Raw genomic sequence first — 26,155 nt, 5'->3', positions numbered from 1 at the left:
CAGGCTCCCCCTGTCTTTGATAACTTTGCCTCTGTTTGCAGTTATTGGTCTTCACATCACCGAACAGTCAATCATGAGATGATTACCAAGGATCTTATTCACCCACAGGAAAGAACCAATAAAGACCCAGACTAATAATTTTTCTTAAAGATGGCAATTCCAGCAACATGGCCCTGTAGTGAAAGTGGCAAAACAAATTATTACTTAAATTTGCTGGACTGGAACTTGACCCTCAATATTCTGAATCAGAGTTCCAACAGAGAGCCTACACAAAATAAACGGTCAAGCCTACACATCTCAAACATCCAGGACCAATAGCAAGTTGAAAAAATGATCACACTTAAACTCTAAATCTAAATCATAGCAATGGTCATTTTTAGAAGGAATTTGTCATTAACGTAAACGACTCATTTCACTGTATGTTTTGATGTTTATGTGACAAATAAAGCTAATCTTTAAATCTTATCATCCCAAAATAGCTTTAGCAGTGTCTAAGTTTGGTGTGGTTACCTAAAAAGTTATTAAAATCCAAAGCACACAGGACATTAATAATAACAGAATAGTATTAAATCTGTATTCCCCTCAATTCTACTCGTTAAATTACTGATCATTGAGGTCCACTGTTTGCTCTACATTCCTTTGTGATCAAGCAGGACAACAGGACTGAAGATTTACACACAGTGCAAAAGCCTTCAATAAACCACACTAATTTCTCTGAAAGAACTTTGGTAAAAGTATTTCATGCTGTTACAATTCACCAGCCTTACAATAAAGCTTCATCTTTATTTGCATTTGCACCTTTTTTTGTCATGCTTTTTTTTCTTTTACACTTAGGTTTATTTGTCTCCAATTTCTTTGATTCAGTAGGCTTTAAAAAAAGCTGTAATTTTGGTGCCAACACAATCCAATATATAATTATATCTGGATCCTGATTAGACCACTGAAATTGCCCAGAGTGATCTACAAGATTGTTGATAGCTCCTTAATAATGCTGCTTCAAATGGACGCTAAAATTAAATGATCACTTAAATTTCCATACAAAATTCACAAAGTTGCTGTTGAGAACCACTGCACCATTAATATAATTACTTTCTTTAAAGCTAATGATTTAAATTCTCCACCATCAAAGCATTGATCACCAAATCCATTTTCCTAATAATTAAAATTCAATTTTTTTTTGCAGTTCCAGGCTGAACACAAATGAAAGCAGAAATGCGGAGAATTTATATATTAATGTAAAAGCCTTCCTGACCCCAACAATAAAAGAGGAAGTATTTAGCCAGGAAATCTGCAAGGAATACCACTCTCTTCCCTATGAACTATTAGATTCCCTTGACTCTGGTGATTATTTTTAAGAATATACCCCTTGAAATACTTTTTATGTCAAACATCATTCCAATTAAAGCTCTTAAAACAGTAATTCCAGGCAAATGGCTTCCCCACTTAAAATAAGCTCTTACAAGGAATTTCTTTAGGTTTCTCTGATCACCTTCATGGGAAGATCAGCATTTCAAACCTTCTGTTGACGATATCTGATCAGGAAAACTCCCAAGGAACTTCCAAGGATTACATCCATCTCGGTAGACTTAAAGTAAATAATTTGCATTATACATACAAAATTACCAGGTAAGGATTTTCTTTTTGAAATTTGGGGTCTGTGTGTGGTGTTGTTGCTAATTAACAGTGACAAGGGTATGAACTTGTAGGGACACAAGACCTTCTAGGCAAGCAGATCCATTTATTCCTTCTTCTGCCATTCCAGTAGCTGTATGAGAATAATGAAGTTGTTGACTACTCAAAAGTTTTTTTCAATTCGTCAACAACCAACTCAAAAAAATTATATGATAAAAATGCTAGTATTGGAACGGTTTAAAAGTTAGGAACAGAAAGTCACCTTTTCTCATTCAAGCATGCCACCCAATCTGTGGATGTCTCATACTATTCGCACAATGTGGTCAAAATGTTATTTCCTGGAAAAAAAATCCATTTAAATCAATAGTGATTTAGTCAAAATTCTCCCCAGGGAGTCTTTTCATGGACTGACTTAACTACTCAATCACTGTAATATTGTTTCTGCAAATTAGTTTGAATTTATCCCCCTTCAGGCAGATGTCATGTTCTCTGCTTCTCCTGTTCTGTACAAAATGAAATATTTGGCCATCATCTACAGTACATTATCTACTCCCTTTAAAATTCTGAATAAGGCAAACTAGTAACTTCCCAACTTCTTCGATTCCAATGAAATTTCCAGAAAATATGATGGAAGATAACAAATACATTGACACTAACTACAGCATCAGGATAAAATACAGCATTGTGTGAAAGATCACAGTTTAAACCCAAAGACAGCAAAATAGCTCATTTTAGCTACGTCCATCATATTTAAAAAGAGATAATGGACCAAATCTCATTGACTTAGACCTGTCACTCAGTTCATGCTAGCAGTGTCCTGACACCTGCACTAAATACCTAGGTCAAATATAGGGAATGTCTATTATCAGGGACCCCACCACCTACAACATGCTGTCTTCTCACTACTACCATCAGGGAGGTGGTACAGGAGCCTCAGGACTCACACCACCTGGATCAGGAACGATCACTACCCCTCCATCATTAGGCTCTTGAACCAAGAGGGATAACTTCACACCCTATCATTAAAATATTACCATTATCAATGGACTCATTTTCCAAACTCTTCATCTCAATCTCCATATCTTTTGCTTATTTATTATTATTATTATTTCTTCTTTTTGTATTTGCCCAGTTCATGGGTCTTTTGCACACTGGTTGAACACTTTAGTCGGTGCAGTCTTTCATTGATTTTATGGTTATTTTTCAATGGATTTATTGAATATGCCCACAAGAAAATGAATCTCAGGTGTGTATATGGTGACATACATGTACTTTGATAATAAAATTTACTTTGAACTTTGTATCTTGTTGGCTCAAAATATCCTGGGCATCAGATATGATTGGGTGCAAGGCCTCCAACCACACAGAGGAAACCACATCCTCCAAACATCCTTGAATGTTTTCACCACTGCCACTAACACTTGCTGTTGTAAAAACTAAGAGATTTCTAATAGTTTGTAAATGACTGACATGCAATGGCATTTTTTGTTGAAAATAAGCAATTAAATGTATCAATTTTAAAAAAACTTAGCTAAAACACAATCAAAACATTAAAAGCTTGCACTTCTGTAAAATTAGCTGTTTTGTACCTTTCTTCAACATTTACAGAACTACTATCTTAAGGAACAAAGCAGCGCAATAGCTATAGAATCTCAGCAATATGGACAAGTACCCAGTGATTCCATGATCAGTGCAGCAGCAGAGCAAAATGACAGATCTGGTATTTAATCCCAAACTCGCTTCCATTTACAGGGTTAAAGGTAACTGTTGATACAGACTTCACAGTTGAATTGCATGCTTAGCTTAGCTGGTAAATGGAAGGAAATAATTATTTTCTCCAAATCATGGCAAAGTTTATCCTCACAGTCAGGTAAAAAGAAGCACATAAAATTTGGAAGTATTTATTAGCAATACATCTGTTTCATTCTATTAAGTTTCAGTGGAACACACTGCAGCTCAAAGAGTCCACTAACTGGCAGAGATCAATGAAAATCAGCAGAACTGTAAAATTAATAACAAACATGAACTAATACACAATCAGAAGATGAGCACAGTCACATAATTCATATTCATGTTATAAATTGAGGTTCAGCAATGTTAACAGCCATTATTGCAAATATTCTGTATCAATTGATACACATTTATTAATATCATTTGGCTGAATAAATTAATTGTGGGATAATAAGGACACAAACATCAAACCAGTGTTAATTATATGACTGTACATTTTATTTCTGCCACTAGATAAGTAGACTTGTAGTAATAGCACATTTCACATAGTGTTTACACAGTTTACTTACAAATATGAGCGTGCACAATCACATCTGAGCACTTAATATCATATACCAGTGTTCTTGTTGGATACACAGTAATCAGGCATAAAAATGCCTAAAAGATACAGTGAATTTTTCAAGAAACTCATCTCTTAGGTGAGTTCAGAGTTGTAAAGAACATGCTTTCCTTTACAATTAAGATAAAATTGTACAGAAAAAATATACTTTTACAATATCCAATTATGAAATACAGGGAGCTCAAAAAAAGTTAGGCAGGAGTTACTTTTAGTTTCAGCAAATTAAAAGCTACATTGAATCAGTACCTGTAAACCTACTCCAAATAAGTCAACTGGTTAAATACTATTTCAGCCTATTTTAGAAAATACAAATATAAAATCCAATAATATCCATCTCCATAGCAATGCACCTGGTATTTATGTACATGCTAAACCTAGTAAAAGACAAGTACATACATTTTGTTGAGTTATCCTTAGGAAGGTGAATACTGACCTTTGTCAGGAAAAAAAAATTATATTTAAATGCCCCTTTCTAAGAACATGACAATCCTAAAACAATTAATATGCTAAAATGTACAGCAATACAGTAATCACTAGACTTGGGGAACTATTATCTACATACTGCCATATTCAAAATAGATCTGGCTACTAGAAAATCTCCTACTGACTTAATGTTAAATGTATTAGTATAGACCTAAAAGTACAAGCAATTGCATAATAGCGAGCAGCCATCTAGATTTCAATTTCAACAAAACTGATGAAAATAAAATCAGGAATTGAGAACAAGGTATTCAAATAAGATTGCTACATAAAAAAAACATACTGAGATTTTAGTCCAGTAGAAAAATGCTTGGTGGAAAAGAACAGAAATTGAATCATACTTGAAGTGTATTTTTAGTTTTGCTGCATTCTGAGTTTTTGAATGGGAAAAAAATATTGTACTTACTATGCTTTACATATTACTAGTGTTAATATCGCCATACTTTGTAATGCGGCCTGGGAACTGTACTCGAGCGTGCTCATCATTGTTAAGTTAAAAGTATGAATACTAAAGTGGCTGATCACTGTCACACACATGCTTGGAAAGCTTTTATTATTCCCAACACTCTGACAGGTGGCAGTTTGAATGAAAAGAACCATTTTCTCCTCACTAGAATCATACCTCCAGACAAAGGACAGCACAGATAGTGACTCTGGAAGGACTTAAGACATTCTGCTCTCCTGGCTGGAACAGTAAGTATATCTCCAAGCATTTTGCAATGGGGATGGGTGGGGGGGAGGCAAGGATGGAATTAAAAACAAAACAAGTATTACAGTTTATGTTTCATACTTTAAAGGTATAGTACTGATGTAAAAAAAAACACATTTCATAAAATTGCAAGTAAACAAGAACATCTGCAAATTTGTGTGTGTGTGTGTGTGTGTGTGTGTGTGTGTGTGTGTGTGGGTGGGGGGCAGGGGCTATTTTTAAGTTTTTGTTTAAAATTAAACACTTCTGCTGCAACCAAAGATAACTATCCACAGTTGTTACATGCAATGCTAAACAGGAATGTCGCTTCCTTACTAAATTGGAAGTTAGAACAGTGTTCGTAAATGTGTCAGTGAAATTGAATGCTTCATTTCCTGCTGCCATAAGGTTCCTCAGGCAAAAGGACTATCTTTCCGAAATGATTAGGGAAACATCTGACTTGCTGCTTATGCTAATATCTAGCACTAGCTATTGTAAACTACCTTCTTCATTGTATCTACAGCTTTGTCCAAATTGCGGCAAATCTAGAAACAGGATTCTTCATGCTGATTGGCTGGTGATCTAATTATTGAATTATATTTTTGAATATATGTATAATTATTTGAGCTTTTAACAAAATCAAGCACTTTCAAATCATTTTAAGGTTATAAATAGCTTACATTGTTGCAATGATCTATTAAGCCTTCTAATGGGTAATAGAATGCACTTTTACTAGGTGCTAATAGAAAAACACCAGATCAAATTTACAGCAGATTAATTCATCATTATCAGATAATTTTAGGAAGCTGTCTGTGCCATTAATAAAGAAAACGATGATTCAGTTACTGGGAAATTTTCTTTTGATGGCAGTGAAATTTCTACCATTCCAGCACCAGTGCGAGGAAGATTTGCATTAACAACATGCCGCTGCAAGTGCTTGATCCAATCTTCTTGGACAGAAAGTGGACCTCGGAAGACCAGATCACAGAACCTGGAGGTAAGTAACAAAAGCACAATTCTGATTAATCTAGCATTCATGTTGATGTTTCTATTGCTATGACTTTTTTAAAAATCTAAGACCACAAATTAATATCCAGTAAGATTCAGGGAAAATTGCACGTAACTGAAAATGCTAGCCATTATTTAAAATACTTTACAAAACTAGATATGTTTAATCTAAAGCAATCCTTAAATCTCTATTCAGCATTATTATGGATGTACAAATTATTTTAATCTACAACATAAACTGAAATGCACTTGCAATGAAGTTCTGCACCTGCAATCAAGTTCCTTACCTGCACTTGAGTACATAAGCATCATCAAGAGATGGAACAAACAGGGAAGACTTCTTTTTGGTCCCAGACCGTGATCGTGACCTCTTTTGCTTGCAGTCAAAAGCTGGAAAAATATAGCTTTAGGAATAGGTTTCATTTCTCTTGCAAACAGCAACTAACTTAAACTTTACATTTAGCCTGATTACAAGATCATCAGAAACACTCGAGGAATCCATTTATCACCAAATTTGCACAATTACAAAATATTTAGCTGTACCTACAAAATTCTCATTTCTATTATTCATTTCAGCAATACCTTTGTTTCTCTGCTTTGAGAGCAAACACACACTACTTGAGGTAATGGACCATACTTATGGGTTCAGAATTGATTTCTCATGTATTAAGTCCCAGAAAGTGCCAGCTAGATTGGAGTCAGTGCAACAAGTCACTCCACTGGCTTCATAGGATGGAAGAAATGAGTGATCTACTTGTTACTATTGGGAAGTCTACAGGTCTGGAAGATGTCGGCCTTAATTGTGACAATGCACAACAAGAAACTACCTGCTATGACTTATTTTGTACATTAAGAAATTAGAACAAGGTATACCATCACCACCACTGACCCGTCATTAACCAGAGGTCATACTACAACATGGGTCGCCCTGCTTCCAGCAGGGGAGACAAATTGGTAGGTGAAGCCAAACTTATCGTGAAAGCAATACTGATCATGCCACTACAATTGTACAGTGTGTTTCTCTCAATTTAATTACATTACTCCAAGTATATTTTAAAAAAATGCAAATCTTAAGACTAGAGAAAGAATCAATTAAAAATTTAAATAACCTTGTTATTCACAATGAAAGAATCATCAGTCTGCACAAGCAGTCTGAACAGATGCAATTATGTCACTGTACTGTTATAGAATAAACCACTAAAATAATTATTGAAGTTAAAACCCCTAATTTAACCATATATCTGAAGGTTCTGTTACCCATATTTGACTGGTTCCCAATACATTTCTGTTTCTAATTATTAGTGTGCTGTTTCATGAGCTATCTCAAAAACAAACTAGTGTTCATTAAATCTCATAACTGAAAACACAATAACTAATGCAACATATGAATTTGAGCACAACTACCAAAATTTGCAAGGTTTGTATTAGAGTTACAATCATCCATTTTCCTGTTAAGTAGATCAATGGAGTCACAGGGTCAAGCTGAAACATTCTTATTTACAGAATCACAGATTTGTGAGAGATCTTAGCCGTAAATTTTTCAGCAAACTATGTGCACTGGCCTGTAAAATGACATCAGGAAAGTTTCATATTTAAGCAACACACATCAAAGTTGCTGGTGAACGCAGCAGGCCAAGCAGCATCTATAGGAAGAGGCGCAGTCGATGTTTCAGGCCGAGACCCTTCGTCAGGACCGTCCTGACGAAAGGTCTCGGCCTGAAACGTCGACTGCGCCTCTTCCTATAGATGCTGCTTGGCCTGCTGCGTTCACCAGCAACTTTGATGTGTGTTGCTTAAATTTCCAGCATCTGCAGAATTCCTGTTGTGAAGTTTCATATTTATGTTGGATCATGAACTAAAGTTGGTTCAAGTCCTTTATCCAACACTACCTGTATGCCTGAGTTTAACACAGAGGATTCCTCATATCAGTTACACGGGTCTGCTACAACTTTAACAATTTTGGTGATTCACCACAGTGGGAGGTATTAACCTCACTGCTGGTTAGTAGTCTACCCACTGTTCACCAAGCTTGTATAAAAATATCACAGTTAAGTACTTAAGATGTTAAAAGGCAAGGGCTCAGTAATTTATGCACCTAAAATATTTTACATGCGATTTAAAGCCCACGCAAAGAACATTAAAAAAGTAAATAAAGAAAACTTACGAGTGCCAGTCAGATCTCCAGCTTGCTTTCTTCTTGCATAGACTCTGAGATGATTTGCCAGGCTAACTGCACTTGTAAAGGTTGCATGACAATGAACACAAGTTCTTAACTTCACAGGATGTCCTTTTGACAAAAATGGAAAGCCATAATTTAAACTGATGTTTCATTTACAGTCAATTAAAACTTTTGAAAATCTGCAAATACCTACAATAAGGCCATTTTATAGTTTTACTTTCTGCATTTGATCAGTAGTATGTTAATATCTTTATCCAGCATTTAGCTGAATTCTAGCTTTTTACTAAAAGACAACGGTTAATATTTCAATTCCCCTTATGTTCAAGGTAAACATTCACAATAAATGAAATGATTAAATGTCTTGATATTTAAAACAGAAATTAATGTTATACAATTACCTAATATTTATTCACAATTACTTTTATATTGAACACAACTTGCAATATACAATGTATAAAGTGTATAAAACAAAGGGCTTTATTAATTTGTGTATGACATTGGGTTGCACTGGGAAGACAAGGTACGTGCTAGACTGGAAGTCAAGCAGCACTGCACCAAAGTATTGACAAAGTTGTAAATACAGTATTTAATCAAATATTAAGAAAAGCTGCTTGGGGAATGAAGGGACTGTAAATGGCTCTTTTACTTCACATGAAATAGCTGATGAAGGCATGGGAGGTAAGGTGGTAAAATAAAACAGACTGGTGAACAGCTGTTAAATACAACACTTAAATTAGTGCTTTTGTACAGTCATCACTTTGCATGTTCAGTCAATAATGAAAGCTAATGATTTGTAATTCTGATGGCTGCACTCAAACCTCTGCACTGAACAAAGAATGGACCAACATCCATATTAACAAACAGCACACACAACTGTATAGATAAAATGAGGCATCAAAAACATACCCAATTAGTAATCATGAATCCACTATTACATGTTTTTAAAATATAGAAGTAATAATAAAAAAAATCTAAGCCAGCTGTTTACCCTGTGTTGGTGAGATAATGTAGATTGCTATTTTAGGCATATAGAAAAACTGAGGAAGAAATTGACAGCCTATTTTGATTCAGGGTTTGGGGGAAAAAAAACTGAAAATAGTGTCTTTTTGTAGTTGCTGCCCTTTTAGAATCCACAAATCTAAATAATTTTAGCATCCACAGGACAAGTGTTAAGTTTCACCCAAAATGATCACAAAGTGCAAGCTATAATGTGGAGAATGATCACATCACTTGCTGGATGAAGTTTATGATGCTTAAGCTGATTTAACTATTCTCCTTATTCTAAATAATGGGTGACTTTACTTTATCAAAGGGCTAATTATCAGAATTCATCTGAGGGAAATGCTAGTCCAAGTCCGTAAGACTTAAAGGACATGGCGAGCAGGAGAATGCAGCGCTGTGAGTACCACAATCACTTTATTTGAAAGCTGACAACCTTACTTTACTATTAACATAACACCACTTTCAGCAATGTCCTTGAAGCACTGAAGATGGAGCACATAGTCTTCCCTGCAGATGGAAGGAGAGTATTTTGACTGCAATTGTTTCAGCTAGAAGAATATGTCAAAGCTGAAAGATTATCACCTGGTATTAATACCATGTTTAATGATTGACCTGGGAAACTGAGTGTCCTATTCAAAGTTTAAATTCCATTCAGTCTTGTTCCACTTTACTATAACCTGAGCAATAAAAATTATTACACGGTAGTCTTCCTACAAAGGACTAGAAAAATAAAGCACATCTTGCTGACATATACCAAATAGTTTAGCCATGATGTGGGCCATAAATGAGGGTCTGATGGATGTTCAATCTTTGCTTTGTAGTTTTTATCAGGAGAGCTTAAGCACCTGGAAGAAGCAGCTATCTTATTTGTCCCTGTTGGATGTAAGAATGCATAGGCAACTAACAAATGTAGCCTGCATAATAATAACCCAATCATAAAATTTCAAGCCCAGTCACTTTCTTAGCCACAGGTGTAATATTCAACAAGTGAAGCAGTTCATACTAAAGCACAATGAGTGATTTCAGTGTTTCGTTCTTACATGCAGGAATAGATGATCTGTACACCACTTGGGCTAAACTGTGGTGCAAGTTTCTGTCCTGCTTTCTGTGCACTCACCTGCTATTCTGCTTGTTCCTCCTCCAGCCATAATAAATCCCAATTACTACATCTATTTGGTAACCCAGTATTTGTCATAGACAGCAGATCAAAATCTCAGTGGTTAACCTCAAAATTTTTTAATTGATTTCCACAACTAACACAACTTAAAACTCAAATCAGGAAATTCACAACTGGGTGATAACTAATCTATCTGAATGTGATACTGAAAAGGTCCTGTTTATTCATGATTTTTTAAGTCTAATGTAGAAATGATGAACATAACGATGCAGTTCCTGATTTTGATGCCCGGGACTAAACCTTACATTATGTTAATAAAAATGGCTTTGTCCATTTCAAGGCACATTCAAAAATTACAGGGATAGAAATGAAAGATAATGGATGAACAAAACTCTTACCAATTTTCAGGGTCTGAAAGGGCATATTAACCTGTTAAAACTTAACTCTACATCCCGCAATAGCACAGAATGAAACATCAATTATAGTGCCTTGTAAACATATTCAGTTCCCACAACTATTTTCACATTTAGGACTTTTTGAACTAATCTACAAAACATTGGGCATCTTGTCAAATCAAAATGAAAATTCCAAAACCTGTCAGTAATTTACTAAAAAATAAAAACCAAAATAGAGGCTGAAAAAGTATTCATTCCAATCGTAATTACTACGCTAACTTTCCTCAGGTGCAATGTAGTATATTACCTTGCCAACTCAGCCAACCTGTTGATGTGGAAAATTGGAGGATCACCTGCATAAATACCTTTCTCTGTAATGTCCAACAGTATGGTAGATTTTCAACAAACTAAACCAAGATGAAGACAAAAAGAGAATTCAAGGCAAGTCAAAGAGATGTTAATAGAGAAACACAGCTGTGGAAGGATACAAGACCATCTCAAAGGCACTGAACATACCCTCAGAGCTCAATGTAGCCCATCATGAAAAAGCGGAAAAATATGAAACCACAGCCACACTGCCTAGGCCAGGCTGTCCCTCTACCTAGTCACCAGAGAAGAATGGCACTGTGATGCCAACAGTCACTCTCAGTGAGCTGCAGAAGTTAGTGGCTGCAACTGGAGATGATGTTCACAGCTCAACAATCTCTGAGGCCTTACACAAAAAATACACAGTATTTACGAAAGAGTGGTAAGGAAGCAGCTCTGGCTTTTAAAAAAAAGCATATCCTTGCCTACAGAGACTTTGCAAAGCGTCACTTAGAAGAAACTGTAAAAATGGAGTCATAGAGAAGTACAGCACAGAAACAGGCCCTTCAGTCCATCTAGTCCATGCCAAAATCCTTTAAACTGCCCATTTCCAATTACCTGCATGAGGAGCACAGCCCTCCATACCCCTACTATCCATGTACCGATCCAAACCTCTCTTAAATGTTGAAATCGAGCTCACACGCACCACTTGTACAGGCAGCTCATTCCACATTCTCACAACGCTGAGTGAAGAAGTTTCCCCTCATGTCCCCTTAAACGTTTCACCTTTTACCATTAACCCACGACTTCTGGTTGTACTGCCACCCAATCTCAGTGGAAAAAGCCTGCTTGCATTTACCCTATCTATACTCCTCATAATTTTGTATACCTCTATCAAATCTCCTCTCAAATCTTCTATGTTTCAAAGAATACAGTCCTAACCTATTCAATCTTTCCTTATAACTTATGTCCTCCAGACCCAACAACATCCTTGTAAATTTTCTCTGTATTCTTTCAGCCTTGTTTACATATTTCCTGTAGGTAGGTGATCAAAACTGCACACGATACTGCAAATTAGGACTCAACAATGACTTCTACAACTTCAACATAACATCCCATCTCCTGTACTCAATACATTGATTTATGAAGGCCAATGTGCCAAAAACTTTCTTTATGACCCAATCTTCCTGTGACGTCACTTTCAATGAATTATGGATCTGTGTTCCCAGATCCCTTTGTTCTGCCACACTCCTCAGTGTCCTACCGTACACTATGTAAGACCTACCTTGGTTGGTCCCACCAAAGTGCAAAGCTCGCACTTGTCTGCATTAAATTTCATGTACCATTTTTTCCAGCCCATTTTTCCAGCTGATGCAGATACCTCTGCAAACCCATGATAGCCTTCCTCACAGTCCACAACCTTGGGGTGTGGAAGAAGGTCTTGTGATTGGATGAAAATAAAGTGGAACCTACTGTAAAGTATAGTGGAGGTAGCATAGGCTATGGGGATGCTTTTCAGCAGCAGGGTCTGGAAATCTGGTCACGATTGATGGGAAGATGAATGCTGCTAAATACAGAGAGATCCAGGATAAAAACCTGCTAGCCTCTACCAAAAAGCTTAAACTGGGGAGGAAGTTGGTCTTTCAGCAGGACAATGACCCAAAGCACATTGCCAGAGCAACCATGAAGTTGCTTCAAATGAAGAAAATTGATATCGTTGAGTGGCCCAGTCAGAGTCCCGACCTTAATCCAATCCAACATCTCTGGCAAGACCTCCAGATTGCTGTCTACCGCCACTTCCCAACTTGAGCAAGTTTTGCGGGGGGGGGGGGGGTGAACAAACCTCGCTCCATCATGTTGTGCAAAGCTAATAGAGACTTGTCCAAAAAGACTACTGGCTATAATAACTATGAGAAGTGGGCAAAGGGGATGAATACTTCTGACATACTTTTGCTGACATTTTAATTTTTGAATTTTTAGTTTTTCATGCTTTACAATTTCCGTTGTTTTTTTGGGGGGGGCAGGTGGCTCTACTGTGAAAAAAGGAGCATGTGATTCACAAATAAAAATTCTCAATTAAATTGATCAAAATCCCTCATCTATGTAAACAAAGGGCTGGGGGCCGAATACTTTTACAAGGCAATGTATTTCTGAAGAAAGCTTTGAGATTAATCATGGCAAATAAAACTGCTCTGGCAACAAAGTTTAACACACAGTTTCAAAATGCTCATAAATGCATCAAAATTCCTCAAAGCCTTTATATTCCATTCCCCAATTTTGGCTTATTTTGTAAATTAACACAAGGATGGCTAACCTGTTTGATAAGTCATATCTGCACTTGTCACTGGTTGTGATGATACACTAGGCTGCAAAACTGAACTGCCAAACTGTGGATGAAAGGGGCGTCTGTGATTAGGCAGTCGCTTCTTTGCAGTTTGAACATGACCTCTTCCTGGCTGGGATTTTATTGGTAATCGTGTTTCTTCTCCAAATTTAGTCTTCAGAATTTGCATCAGAGAACTTGACTGTTCATGTGTCTCACTGTATTTTCCTGGCTGCAGGTCAGGGAGGTCATCATTGAGGTCTAATTGTGGTAAGGGGAAGGATTTTGTCTTCATCTCATTTTGCTGCAGTTTTATAGTTATACCATTTGGAGCAAGAAATAGGCCGTCACTTGTTGCAAATTTCTGTGATACAAAGGGTTTATATCTAAATTGTTTGCTACTCAACAACTTTGCAATATTTTCAGCCTCTGCTTCATTTTGCATCATTTCAGTCAAAATGCAGAGTGGGGATTTGTGTGCTTCCAGTTCTGTTTTCCCCAACCTCTTCAAGTGACCACGGACATGATTTGACAGGCCAACCTTTGTGTCAAACCAGCCCCCACACAGAGGACATGTATTCTCAGTTGATGATCCAGATTTCACTTCTGTGGAAACAAAATGAGAATGGGATTACCCAATCTAATTAACTTAATAAGAAAAAAAAGCAAACATGGCTCTACTAAAATAAAAAAAAGTGATTAATCAATTAGTTCAATATCATGTGAATAAAAATCAGTTTAATTTTTTTAATTTAATGGAATCATTAGCAGCTATAAGTTAAATCTATTTCTACCTAATAACTTACATCAAGGTTTAATGCAGAACAACTCAAGTTTAAATACACACAGTTACATAAAATAAATTACTGATTTCTTTTGAAATGTCTGACACAAAGAATTTAGTACTTTTTGCCATCATGGTGGCTGTTGAAACATCTGGATCACATAACAATGATCACAATGTTTAAAGCTTAGGTTAGCAATATGAAATCACACTATCAGTCTAATGATCTTTGCTTAACCTAATAGATCTTGTCACTCTATTCTGAGATACTGGACTCGTGTTTCTGGGTTAAAAATTATTAGCAGTCAAATACAGAAGATAGAAACATATTTTAAATCAGCTCTACGACATTTTTTGCTCTACCCAAAACTTTTAGTAATCCATCACAATCACAGCCAGCGAAAATCTGATGGGACTTTAATTACCCACTTGTTTCATTTATCTACATCTGTGACAATAAATGCACCGCGATCTGTATTTAACATTACCAATTTTTTTATTCCTCTCTATCTACATTTACAATAACTTCCACCTCCCTCTCTGCAGTCAATTATTTCAAACTTTTTCCTTGCTCATGTTTTTTTTTAAAACACACTGGAATCACAATCGTATTGCTCGCCTTTTCTTGATTTCCAATAATTTAGCATGTTGAAGCTCTCCACGTTAGTTTGGTTAGCTGTTAGACACTCACACTAAATATTCATGAGGCAATGGGGTGGGGGGGGGTAGGGAAGGCTCTGAGTAAAGCCTTCTGCCTTAGGGGAAGTGGCCAATCTTCTTGGTCTCAAGGTTACTTTTATGGACAATGATTATGATACATGAAGCAATGATATTATCAAAACAAAACATCCCAGAAGACAGTTCCGCTGGAAAACCAATTTTCCTGGAATGACCTATGTTAGTTGCCAACATGGCCTTCCATGATACATTCAAAGCTGCTAACAAACTCTAAAATCATGCTAGAGGGCAACATTCAGTTGCCACTCAGCCAATGGACTTTTTAAATAACATCTCCCAGCAGAGATTCCCTTGCTAACCTGAAGCTAAAAGGAAAGAGCACCTAGCTTGGCTAAAACTTGCTGGAGTGCATCCATAATCACCATCTTGTATAATGGAAAAGTCATCAAATTCTTCCACTAAACTCAGGATGAGTGCACAAAATAATCTGGCACATACCCATCAGAGCAGAAAACTCCAGTGCAAACCTGGAACCACAGGGTCAGTTAAAAAAACAACAGGTCAAAAATCAATCAACCAGTACTAAGATGAAACAAGACAAGTAAACTAAACCATAGATGAATTGACTGGAAAAATAACTGAACTGTAATCAACAATATTCCATATTTGTGAAGCTTCATAGTAAAAAAAGTACTAGTTTTTCCCGTGTGCTACTTTTCAATAACTACAAACAAAAGATCCTTACTAATTGAAAACATTTTTAGTTTGATGACTTGAGGGTGTAACAGCCAACATGAAAATGGAATATTACCATTGTTATTCTCTGGGTTGAAGAATTGTTAAAGTAGTGAAAGAAAGATTCATATACCTTGTGTTAAACAGGGTAGAAAGTATGTCATATCTATGATGGAGGTACTCATTTCAGGCTGAGACCCTTCAATCTGGACCCATGGTTCACTCTCACTGACTGTGATTGGCAGCATTTAGTCAGAGCAAATTTTCATCATAGAGTACTATAGCACAGAAGCAGCAGGCACTTCGGGCCATCTAATCTGTGCTGAACTATTAATCTGCTTGCTTGGTCCCATTAACCTGCACCTGAACCATAGCCCTCCGTACTTCTCCCATCCGCATACCTATCCAAATTTCTCATAAATGTTGAAATGGAACCCGCATCTACCACTTGCACTGGCAGAACATTCCATATTCTGGGTGAAGAATTCCCCCCATACTCCCCTTAAACATTTCACCTTTCACTCTTAACCCATGTCCTTTAGTTCTAGTCTCAACCAACCTCAGTGAAAAAAGCCTGCTTGCATTTTTACCCGTCTATATCCCATAATCTCCTCTCAATCTTCTACACTCTCAGGAATAACTAAGTACATACTTAAGAGTTTTAGTACACATTTTCAAAATTTCCAAACTACAATGAAAATTCAGACCACTTACACAAAGCAAAAGTGCCTCAATTCTACAAGTAAGCTTTGATTTAGCATTTTAAGATTGTGAAACATTGGCTATTACAAATCATAAGAACCTTCTCTAAAACAACTGACAGTATTCATACAAGGACATTCTGTATCAGTCATCATCAGTATGTTACTTCTTAACATACATATACTTTGTCTAAGCTGGTTTTTAAATATCACTAAAGCAGAAATATGCTCAATGCTCAACAATCTGTCATGGATCAATATGCTTGTTTCTGAGCCAGAAGATTCCATGTTGAAGTCCCAGAGCAGAAACATGAGCACTAAAATTTGGGCTGACTCTTCAGTGGAGGTTCTGTTGATGAAACCAAAGGCCTGTCTACTTTCTCAGGAGGAATTAAAACATCCCACAGTTATATTCTGAAGTAGCATAGGGGGGAGATATCAATTAAATCTTGATCAACATTGATCTTGCGACTGTCACCACAAAAACAAAAGATATTTGGTCACTTTCATTTCACTGTCAGTTGCCAAATGTTTTGCACAAGTTGTCTGTCCTTGTCCTACGACGGTTTCTACAGTTCCAAAATACTTCAGTGTCTACAATGTATCTTGGGAAGTCTGAAATTAATGTGAAAGGCCTTATATATAAATGCACCCTTTCCTTTTTGTCTGTTCCAAGTACAGAAGCTATTTGGCACTTATATTTTTGTTTGGTGTAAACACTGGAATTTCTCAACAGAAAACAGAATTGGATTTGATAGATTTCTCTAAACATTATGCAGGACTTGAGAATCTCTGTCTAACTTACATGGCACCCTAATTATCACACACCACACCAATTTCCCACAGGTTCAATAACATTCAATGAACTTCAACTGATTGGGGATTGAATTGATCAGTACTAATCAACAAGCTTCAGACCTAGGCCTCTGTACATTCCTCTGTAAATGCATCCTTGACTTCCTCATCAGGAGAACCACAATCAGTAATAACATAACCTCCTTGCTAACAATCAACATAGGTGCCCCTCAAGGATGTGACTTAGCCCACTGCTCTATTCGCTCTACACTCATGACTTGGTGACTAATCACAGCTCAAATGCTACCTATGTATTCGCCAACATCACTTTTGTTGGAACAATTTCAGATAGCAACAAGGAGGCATACAGAAGTGAGCTAGATCAGCTGGTTGAGTGGTGTCCAAAAACAATCTTGCACTCAATGTCAGCACGACCAAGGAATTGATTATGGACTTCAGAAAGGGGAAGTTGGGAGAACACACACCAGTCCTCGTCGAGGGTCAGCAGTGGAAAGAGTGAGCAGCTTTAAGTTCCAAGGTATCAAAACCTCAGAAGATCTATTCTAGGCCAAACATATTGATAGAACCATGAAAAAGGCATGACAGCAGGGATACTTTATTTGGAGTTTGAGGGAACTTCGTATGTCACTAAATACACCAGAAAATGTTTAGACATATGGTGGAGAGCATTTTGATTGGTTGCATCAAAACCTGGTACATAGGCACCAATGTGCAGGGTCAAAAAGAGTCTTCAGAGGTTTGTTGACTCAGCCATAATAGGCACACTCACCTCTCCCCTCACACCAAGGAAGTCATCAAAAATCTTTTGATTGATGAATCATGCTGCAGCAATTGTAAACCATTTCCCTTTCTGATTTGCGTAGAACAGTGCATTCATGGCACCAGAATATTTCTATTAAAGATGATCTCTTGACACTATATAGCTAAAAGACTTAGCTCCATTCAGATAAGGCAACAATAAGGAATTTTTTTAAAAAACCAGGTTTAATCTTACTGCTTCTCAAAAAAAGTATCTTTGAAAAGTCAGAAACTTGTGCATTAGCTTCTTTTCTAAGCTCAAAGTACACTTGCTTTCCTTTTTGCATAATGTCACCTTCCAGTTTTTGCACATTCTACTTATTTTCCAGAAATTGCATCAATATTCAATTCAGCCAAAGAAAACATAAGACCCAAATATAATTTAGCCTTTATATGTCCATGGTCATGCACTTCCAGGAACAGATGTGGTGAGCAGCAACTGGAATCCTGATTGTATTCTTGCTTTAAAACGCAATAAGGTCAATAGAGGTGTCCCTTGTTGCTTCCTTCTGTTCCCAACTGAGACAGGAAACAGCACAACCTAGTGGTTTGAACTTATGACTAGATCTTTTAGAGATACCAACAATCAGATTAACACATCTGCATGCAAAGTTAAACTGTTCAGATCAATATTACATCACTAACATTTTATTGAAGTCATTTAAAGTGGTCAATAAATGGTTCCTTATAGTAAATAGGAATCATAAATCTAAACTTTCAAGAAGCCAGAAGAAATTTGCTATCAAATTTGGCTGCAATAGAAAATGTGCAAGTGGACTAAAGAAAGATTTCCAGAGAAGAAAACTATCCTTAGACTACGTGGGTAAATATGATTCAACTAGCATAATCTGTCACTGTAATGAATAAAAAAGGTATAACTCCTTATCAGATTAGATATATGTTTTTTTTTAAATTTTGGGGTCTTTTCTGATTCAAAAAATGTATCTTCTAAATACCTTCTATTTATTAAAGTGTAGTTATAAGTCAACACTTTAAGGTATTGTATGGTTTGCATTTACTATATAGAAACATAGAAAATAGGTGCAGGAGTAGGCCATTCGGCCCTTCGAGCCTGCACCGCCATTTATTATGATCATGGCTGATCATCCAACTCAGAACCCCGCCCCAGCCTTCCCTCCATACCCCCTGACCCCTGTAGCCACAGGGGCCATATCTAACTCCCTCTTAAACATAGCCAATGAACTGGCCGCAACAGTTTGCTGTGGCAGAGAATTCCACAGATTCACCACTCTCTGTGTGAAGAAGTTTTTCCTAATCTCGGTCCTAAAAGGCTTCCCCTCTATCCTCAAACTGTGACCCCTCGTTCTGGACTTCCCCAACATCGGGAACAATCTTCCTGCATCTAGCCTGTCCAATCCCTTTAGGATCTTATACGTTTCAATCAGATCCCCCCTCAATCTTCTAAATTCCAACGAGTACAAGCCCAGTTCATCCTGTCTTTCTTCATATGAAAGTCCTGCCATCCCAGGAATCAATCTGGTGAACCTTCTTTGCACTCCCTCTATGGCAAAGATGTCTTTCCTCAGATTAGGGGACCAAAACTGCACACAATACTCCAGGCGTGGTCTCACCAAGGCCTTGTACAACTGCAGTAGTACCTCCCTGCTCCTGTACTCGAATCCTCTCGCTATAAATGCCAGCATATCATTCGCCTTTTTCACTGCCTGCTGTACCTGCATGCCCACTTTCAATGACTGGTGTATAATGACACCCAGGTCTCGTTGCACCTCCCCTTTTCCTAATCGGCCACCATTCAGATAATAATCTGTTTTCCTATTTTTGCCACCAAAGTGGATAACTTCACATTTATCCACATTAAATTGCATCTGCCATGAGTTTGCCCACTCACCCAACCTATCCAAGTCTCCCTGCATCCTCTTAGCATCCTCCTCACAGCTAACACTGCCACCCAGCTTCGTGTCATCCGCAAACTTGGAGATGCTGCATTTAATTCCCTCATCCAAGTCATTAATATATATTGTAAACAACTGGGGTCCCAGCACTGAGCCTTGCGGTACCCCACTAGTCACCGCCTGCCATTCTGAAAAGGTCCCGTTTATTCCCACTCTTTGCTTCCTGTCTGCTAACCAATTCTCCACCCACACCAATACCTTACCCCCAATACCGTGTGCTTTAAGTTTGCACACTAATCTCCTGTGTGGGACCTTGTCAAAAGCCTTTTGAAAATCCAAATATACCACATCCACTGGTTCTCCCCTATCCACTCTACTAGTTACATCCTCAAAAAATTCTATGAGATTCGTCAGACATGATTTTCCTTTCACAAATCCATGCTGACTTTGTCCGATCATTTCTCCACTTTCCAAATGTGCTGTTATCACATCCTTGATAACTGACTCCAGCAGTTTCCCCACCACCGACGTAAGAATCAATCTTCATTCCCACTTGGCCATGGCTCCATTCCTCTGTATTTGAAATAAATACTCTGTCTCCTTTTGTTTTAACTAAAGTTACAAATGAAAAGAATGATTTATTATAACAAAGGCGTAGTGTTGAAACATTAATGGTCTCCAAGTACATTGGGAGGTTTGATCATATCAGCAATCTCATCTTTCAGATTTCAAGTCTGATGCTGCTACGATGGTCTTTGATCCATCAACAGGAGCAGAAAAGACCTCATTGCAAATCAGGGTCCTCTAGCTAACCTGCTGCAGTTTCATGCAACTGTAAGCAACTCAATGGAATATTGAATTACTCTTCATCTGAAATTCTTCTGATAGATAGTTCTTGTGAAGAATTCATTGGGAGATGAGTAAGTTCTGCATTTGTATATGGTTGATTCCCACCACAGATTTAGCTCTGACTTAAAGACAGGCCACGCATACCTTTATTTAATTATATAACCTTCCTTTTATCTAGACTTACTCCATCCACTAGGAATTGATCCTCTTAAATACAGTATAAATATCTGGATTGATTGATGTCTGTCGGCTTTTAGTATAGCTTTGTTTCATTTGTAATTACCGTCTTCTTGTTTCAAACATTTTAAACAAAATGTGTGTGCATTTTGTCACTGAAGTTTTACACATATTGAATAAAAATTCAGGACTGAAGACTCCATGTTTGATTATTTTTATACTCACAAGTACGGATGAAACTTACCTTTCTTTATTCTCCTAACAGGAGCATCACTTTTTTTGATCCGCCGCCTCTTATCACTGGATGCTATTTGCTCTGGTGGAACCAAATGACGAGCATCATAAGTTAAGCCAACTCTATAAAGATGTCCTCGAACATGATTTGACAAGCCAACACCTGTGTCAAATACAGCTGGACAGTACGGACATGGTCGCTTCTCAGTGTGAAAATCAGTCCAATTATAGGTTATATTAAGTGGAGCATCATGTTGATAAAGAACTGGATCCCTAACTTCTATACATTTAGCATCATTACTGATATGAAAATCTTCATTAATAAAATGATTGTGACTAACATCTTGATATTCCGCTGAGTAAAGGCTTTGGTTACCATAGTCACTGTTGCCATAATCATGAATGTCATTATCAAAATTAACAAAATCATCATCTTCTTCACTCTCATCATAAGTATCAAAATCATCATCGTCAATGCCATTTTCATCAACTAACTGTACTTCAGTACTGAAGTACTGAGTTTCTTTATCATCAACATCAAAATTATTCTCACCAACAGTCACTGCAGTAGCATCACTCATACAGTTAGCAGTTTCCACAACATCGCTTCCTGGTGAGTTTTCTTCACCATCACATTCTAATGCATTTTCACATGGATCAAGTTTATTCAAAACAACAACAGGTGCTTTGTGAAATACATCTGGATATTGATCCAAAATATTATTGCCAACCGACACACTAACCATGACATCCTTAACAGATTTTCTAACTGATACAGCGCCCGCATCTGCATATTCTGTTTCCCCTGACATTTCTTCAGCATCAGACTGATGGAAGTTCAAAGTCAATCGTGTATCACAATGATTTGTTTCCATTAATGTAGATGGAGGAAAATCTTTTACTATCTCTACATCATTATCAGATTTCCCTAAATTCTGATAACTAACAACATGATCCTTCGACAGTAGGATTACATTGTTCCCTCTGACATCATTATCACCCTGCTTTCGAACATGGTCTTGATGTAGGAAGCTAACCCTTTGGTTACTAGAGTTTAATCCTGTCAGAATCTTTGTTGAAGATTTACTATAATCTATCACAGAATCAGATGAATGGTGTATATATTTTGTGGCTGTGTAGCTTGGCTTCTGAGTAATAGCATTATCAGTGACCTTGCTGTACAGTCCTGAGGAATTCCCTAGTGCATCAGGCGCATCAAACCCCCTTTTTATACCTCCCTTTACAACAAATTTGTTCAGATATTCAGATTCATGTGATACAGCCTTATTGCCACTCACCAAATTAAGTGGTTTTGAGCTCAAGCTAGGCATTTTTATTCCATGTTCATTTTTATGCTGAACATGGTAAAGACGCTGATGCAAGTATTTAACATGCTTTTTAAAGATACTCCTAACTGCTGTGGTGAAAGGGCATTTCCTACATACATAAATGCCTCCTGATTTACAATGAGTTAATAAATTTTCTAACGATACACCTTTCAAAGGTTTTTGAATGGACTTGTTAACTGCATCATGAATATAAATTTGATGCCCTTCGAGTTCATCCATTGATGCTGCCATGAAGTTGCATTTATCACAGCAGTAGTATCTTTTGTCCTTCTCATGTGTTTTAGCATGCTGCACAAACGTTTTAGGGCAGTTTGTTCCAAATACACATTGCGGACACTGTAATTTTGCATTCCGGCCTTCATCCTGAAAGGTGCGGAGCTCACGAATCTCCTCCATCAGCCGCTCCCTTTTTTCTTGATGAAGACTCCTATGCTTTTGGAGAGGTGCACGGTCACGAAACGCAATTCCACATTCTTTACATATATAGGGTCTTGGCAGATTTGTTTTACTGTGTCCTTCTAAATGATAAATCATGTGTCTCTGCAAATGCTTTTTTTCCCTGAAATTGACATTACATTTAGTGCAGGGGTAAAATGATGGTTCTGTCTCAGTGTCATCATCTGAATGCGACTCAGAACCGGTTCGTAGATCATCTATCGTTACAGCGCTACCTGGAGGAAAAACTGTTGAACCAAAAGGTAAAGTTTCTTCTACTTGTGCAGTTGCAGCAACATTTGTTCTTGCTGTTTCTAGGTTTTTGACAGGAAATTTATAATCACTGAAGATTAACTGTTTAATTGCTTCCACAGTTTCTTTGGGAAGGTTTGATCCTGTCTCACCAACAAGATTTCTTTTGGCAGGCAAGTATTTTGGTTTTACAACTGAAACTTTTGCTTCACCATGTCTCATCCCTTCCAGATTAACTGCAGTCTTTTTAGGTATAAGGTGCATGTTTGGACTTTCCACTTCAGAGAAATCCACCATGTGAACAATGTCCATTTTCCGTTTCCTTTTTCTTCCATAGTTCAGATTTGATTGGATATGGGAATTTCCATCAATTTGAACTATCTGTTCATCCTTTTCCTTTGTAAGCAGGAACTGCATGAATTCTTTTTCAGGGTCCCAATTAAAGCCAACATCATTTAAAGTTTCTGATTCAGCCACATGAATATCAGAAGAACTTAACGTTCTTTTCCCCATTATATCTCTTCTATTATCATTTGTTTTTTCACTTCCTTTACAATATGACATCTGGCTTGTAGAAGCACCATTTGATTGGACTGTAGATTTGTGGTCCACGATTGGCAAAGGACTCGTCATTTTAGGCTGTGTCTTAATTTGACCCTGAAAAGGCACTAAATTGGGGACCAGCAAGAGGACTGGGGCTACCGGCTGAGCTTTATCTGAATTATCAGATGATGTTGGAACCTGAACAGACGGAACAAAGTGAGACGATGGGCTGGAATCTGCAACTGGCTGGCACAGAGATTGAGAAATACCTAAGGAAACATCAGACTGCTTTGCATTGGAAGATTTAGTTGAAGAGGGCTGTGTAAGTACATCCCTCACAGCAGTTCCTGTAGGCAAGATAAGTTTTGCATTCGAAGCAGTAGGAGCACCAGTTTGCATTAACACAGTCTGCTGGGTTCCACTTAAGGCTTTTATAGAACTGTCCCTGGACAGATGTTTAGACAAGTTTAAAGTATTGCTTTTGGGAACTGACATTTGATTCTCTGTTAAGGTCTGAGGTATACTTGTGGTAACAGTGGTTGATGGGAGATCTTTTTCATCTCCAAATCCGCTTTTAGCACCAGGTGAACTAATGTGGGTCTTCATGCTATCTGTATTACTCAACTTCAATCCAGAGGCTTCAATTTTGTTCATCCTGAAAGTAATAAAAAACAACAATTATTACACAGATACAAGTACAAAGCAAACCATTTAAAAATGATGAATATCGATGAATTTCTTAAAAAGTCAACATCCGTCCACCATTAACGCAGTTGTAGCAGACATAGAAAATTATCATCAGTAATACAGCAATACACAAAGGAAAGATACAATTTTTGTGGTTATAGCATTATCAAGGTATTAGACAGGCCTTTTATGATGAAATGCAATAAAGTCATAACCATAATAGAGATCTCTGAGACAAGTGAACTACCCAAAGGCTTTGGGTTAACCTGGTATGCAAAACTATAAAAAATTTAAATGCCAATTAAATAATAACATGGCTGAACACTAAAAGTATGAGTTCCTTCTACTTCTTTATTCCCTTAGTATTATTTTGATCTGTGTATTTCTCTACACTTGTAATTTTAATCATACATTTTTATACAACACTGCTTAAATGTTTAACATTGTCAAAGAAAAATATATTTAAGCTACAGTTTTATATCTCTAATGTGTATTATTTAATCAGAATAGAAATTTGTAAATTATTAAATAAGTTTATCCTATAAGCCTTTATAGGCTTATAAATCATTCAAAATCTCAAGAATGCATTCAATTATATATTAGTGCTCAACAGAATTTTTAAAACAATTAAATTTTATTTGTAATATTTTACCTTAGTTTAACTGCATGGATAAAATAATTATAAAGACTTAAATCAACTGAGTTAAAAGGTGCAACTGCTTCATCAACCAAGAGATTAGTGGTTTCAACAACTATTATATCTACATCTTGTCTGTTGCTGAAGAAAAACGATTCCTGCTGTCGTTCTCAAATACTGGGGACTTTAATTATGTGTGAAGAATCAAAATTCCACACATTTTAGTTACAACCTTCCTGTTTCCCCTTCAAAACTCTCAGCTGCTGCTAAAATTGACCAATTTCCATGGGAACAAAATACACTTCCAATGAGATCATATTCAATGTTATCACTCTAAAATGGTGCTAAAACAGTTCCCAGCATGAGTCTCTGTGTTAAATACGCAGCAGAAGCTAAGGGGTGGGCACGTACAAACAGGTGCTAAGAATCACGACTGAAAATGTCAATGAATAGGAAAACAAGCCTGGAAATGCTATAATGTTTGTCTCATTTACCTTAACTGATTTTAATCAATATGAGCAACCTGTACAGAACAAGTGCTGTAAAATTAATTGCTGTGACAGTGAGCAATGGGAGTTTTATAACACATCCTTCCTTCCAAAAGCTCTCATTTAATTTGTAATCAAACAAAAAAAAATAACAAGCATTTAAACCAGCTGAAACACACACAGAAATGGTGAAAGCTTTAATTTCAAAATGACTCTGGTGTCCAAGATCCATAGCCAAATGTATGCTCAGTTAATTTAATATGCTGTACCTGAACTAGCTTTTCTCAACAGGAAGCAACGTTGCTAACGAAGTGGTAAATTCAGTGTTAATGAGTGGTGGCTTCACTGTTACCACCTCAGAGGTAAAACCTTCCGTGCTCCATATTCTACCCATCTGTTCTGGTGTTAGGGGTTCAAAGAAAGAACAGACGTTTCCCACTTAAAGCAAACTTCAGTGGTACCCTCTGAACAGCAGGATAGCAAACCCTCACAAAATCACGAATGGTCTCAGATTGCTGTTCTCATTATTGGAAGTTTTATATTAACAGCACTATCTACAAGTTACATAGAAGCAGCACATCCAAGTCCCATAACTTAATAACCTTATGTGCTTTTAAATCAAGGTCCAGGGTGGAGAA

The 26,155-nt window shown here is 37.0% G+C and overlaps 1 protein-coding gene across 5 annotated transcripts in view; it reads right to left on the bottom strand.

Moving 5' to 3' along the window:
* Window positions 1–3,452: 3,452 nt before the first annotated feature.
* The window catches only part of LOC134355025 (zinc finger protein 644-like), a 143,859-nt gene continuing 121,156 nt past the window's right edge, over window positions 3,453–26,155 (bottom strand). For 4 of the 5 annotated variants that reach the window (XM_063064670.1, XM_063064672.1, XM_063064674.1 and 1 more), the window contains 5 exons: window positions 21,137–24,360; window positions 13,472–14,086; window positions 8,323–8,445; window positions 6,446–6,548; window positions 3,453–6,141 (listed from right to left, as the gene is read on the bottom strand). In XM_063064670.1, coding sequence (XP_062920740.1) covers window positions 5,949–6,141; window positions 6,446–6,548; window positions 8,323–8,445; window positions 13,472–14,086; window positions 21,137–24,360 — 4,258 coding nt within the window. In that variant the 3' untranslated portion in view covers window positions 3,453–5,948. The remainder of the gene's footprint in view (window positions 6,142–6,445; window positions 6,549–8,322; window positions 8,446–13,471; window positions 14,087–21,136; window positions 24,361–26,155) is intronic. The other variant, XM_063064669.1, reaches the window with a different exon arrangement.

The sequence above is a fragment of the Mobula hypostoma genome, chromosome 12 (assembly GCF_963921235.1).
Source record: "Mobula hypostoma chromosome 12, sMobHyp1.1, whole genome shotgun sequence".
Classification (NCBI taxonomy): Eukaryota; Metazoa; Chordata; class Chondrichthyes; order Myliobatiformes; family Myliobatidae; genus Mobula; species Mobula hypostoma.
Note: the sequence above shows the minus strand (reverse complement) of the source record. Positions and strands in the feature narration are given on the sequence as shown.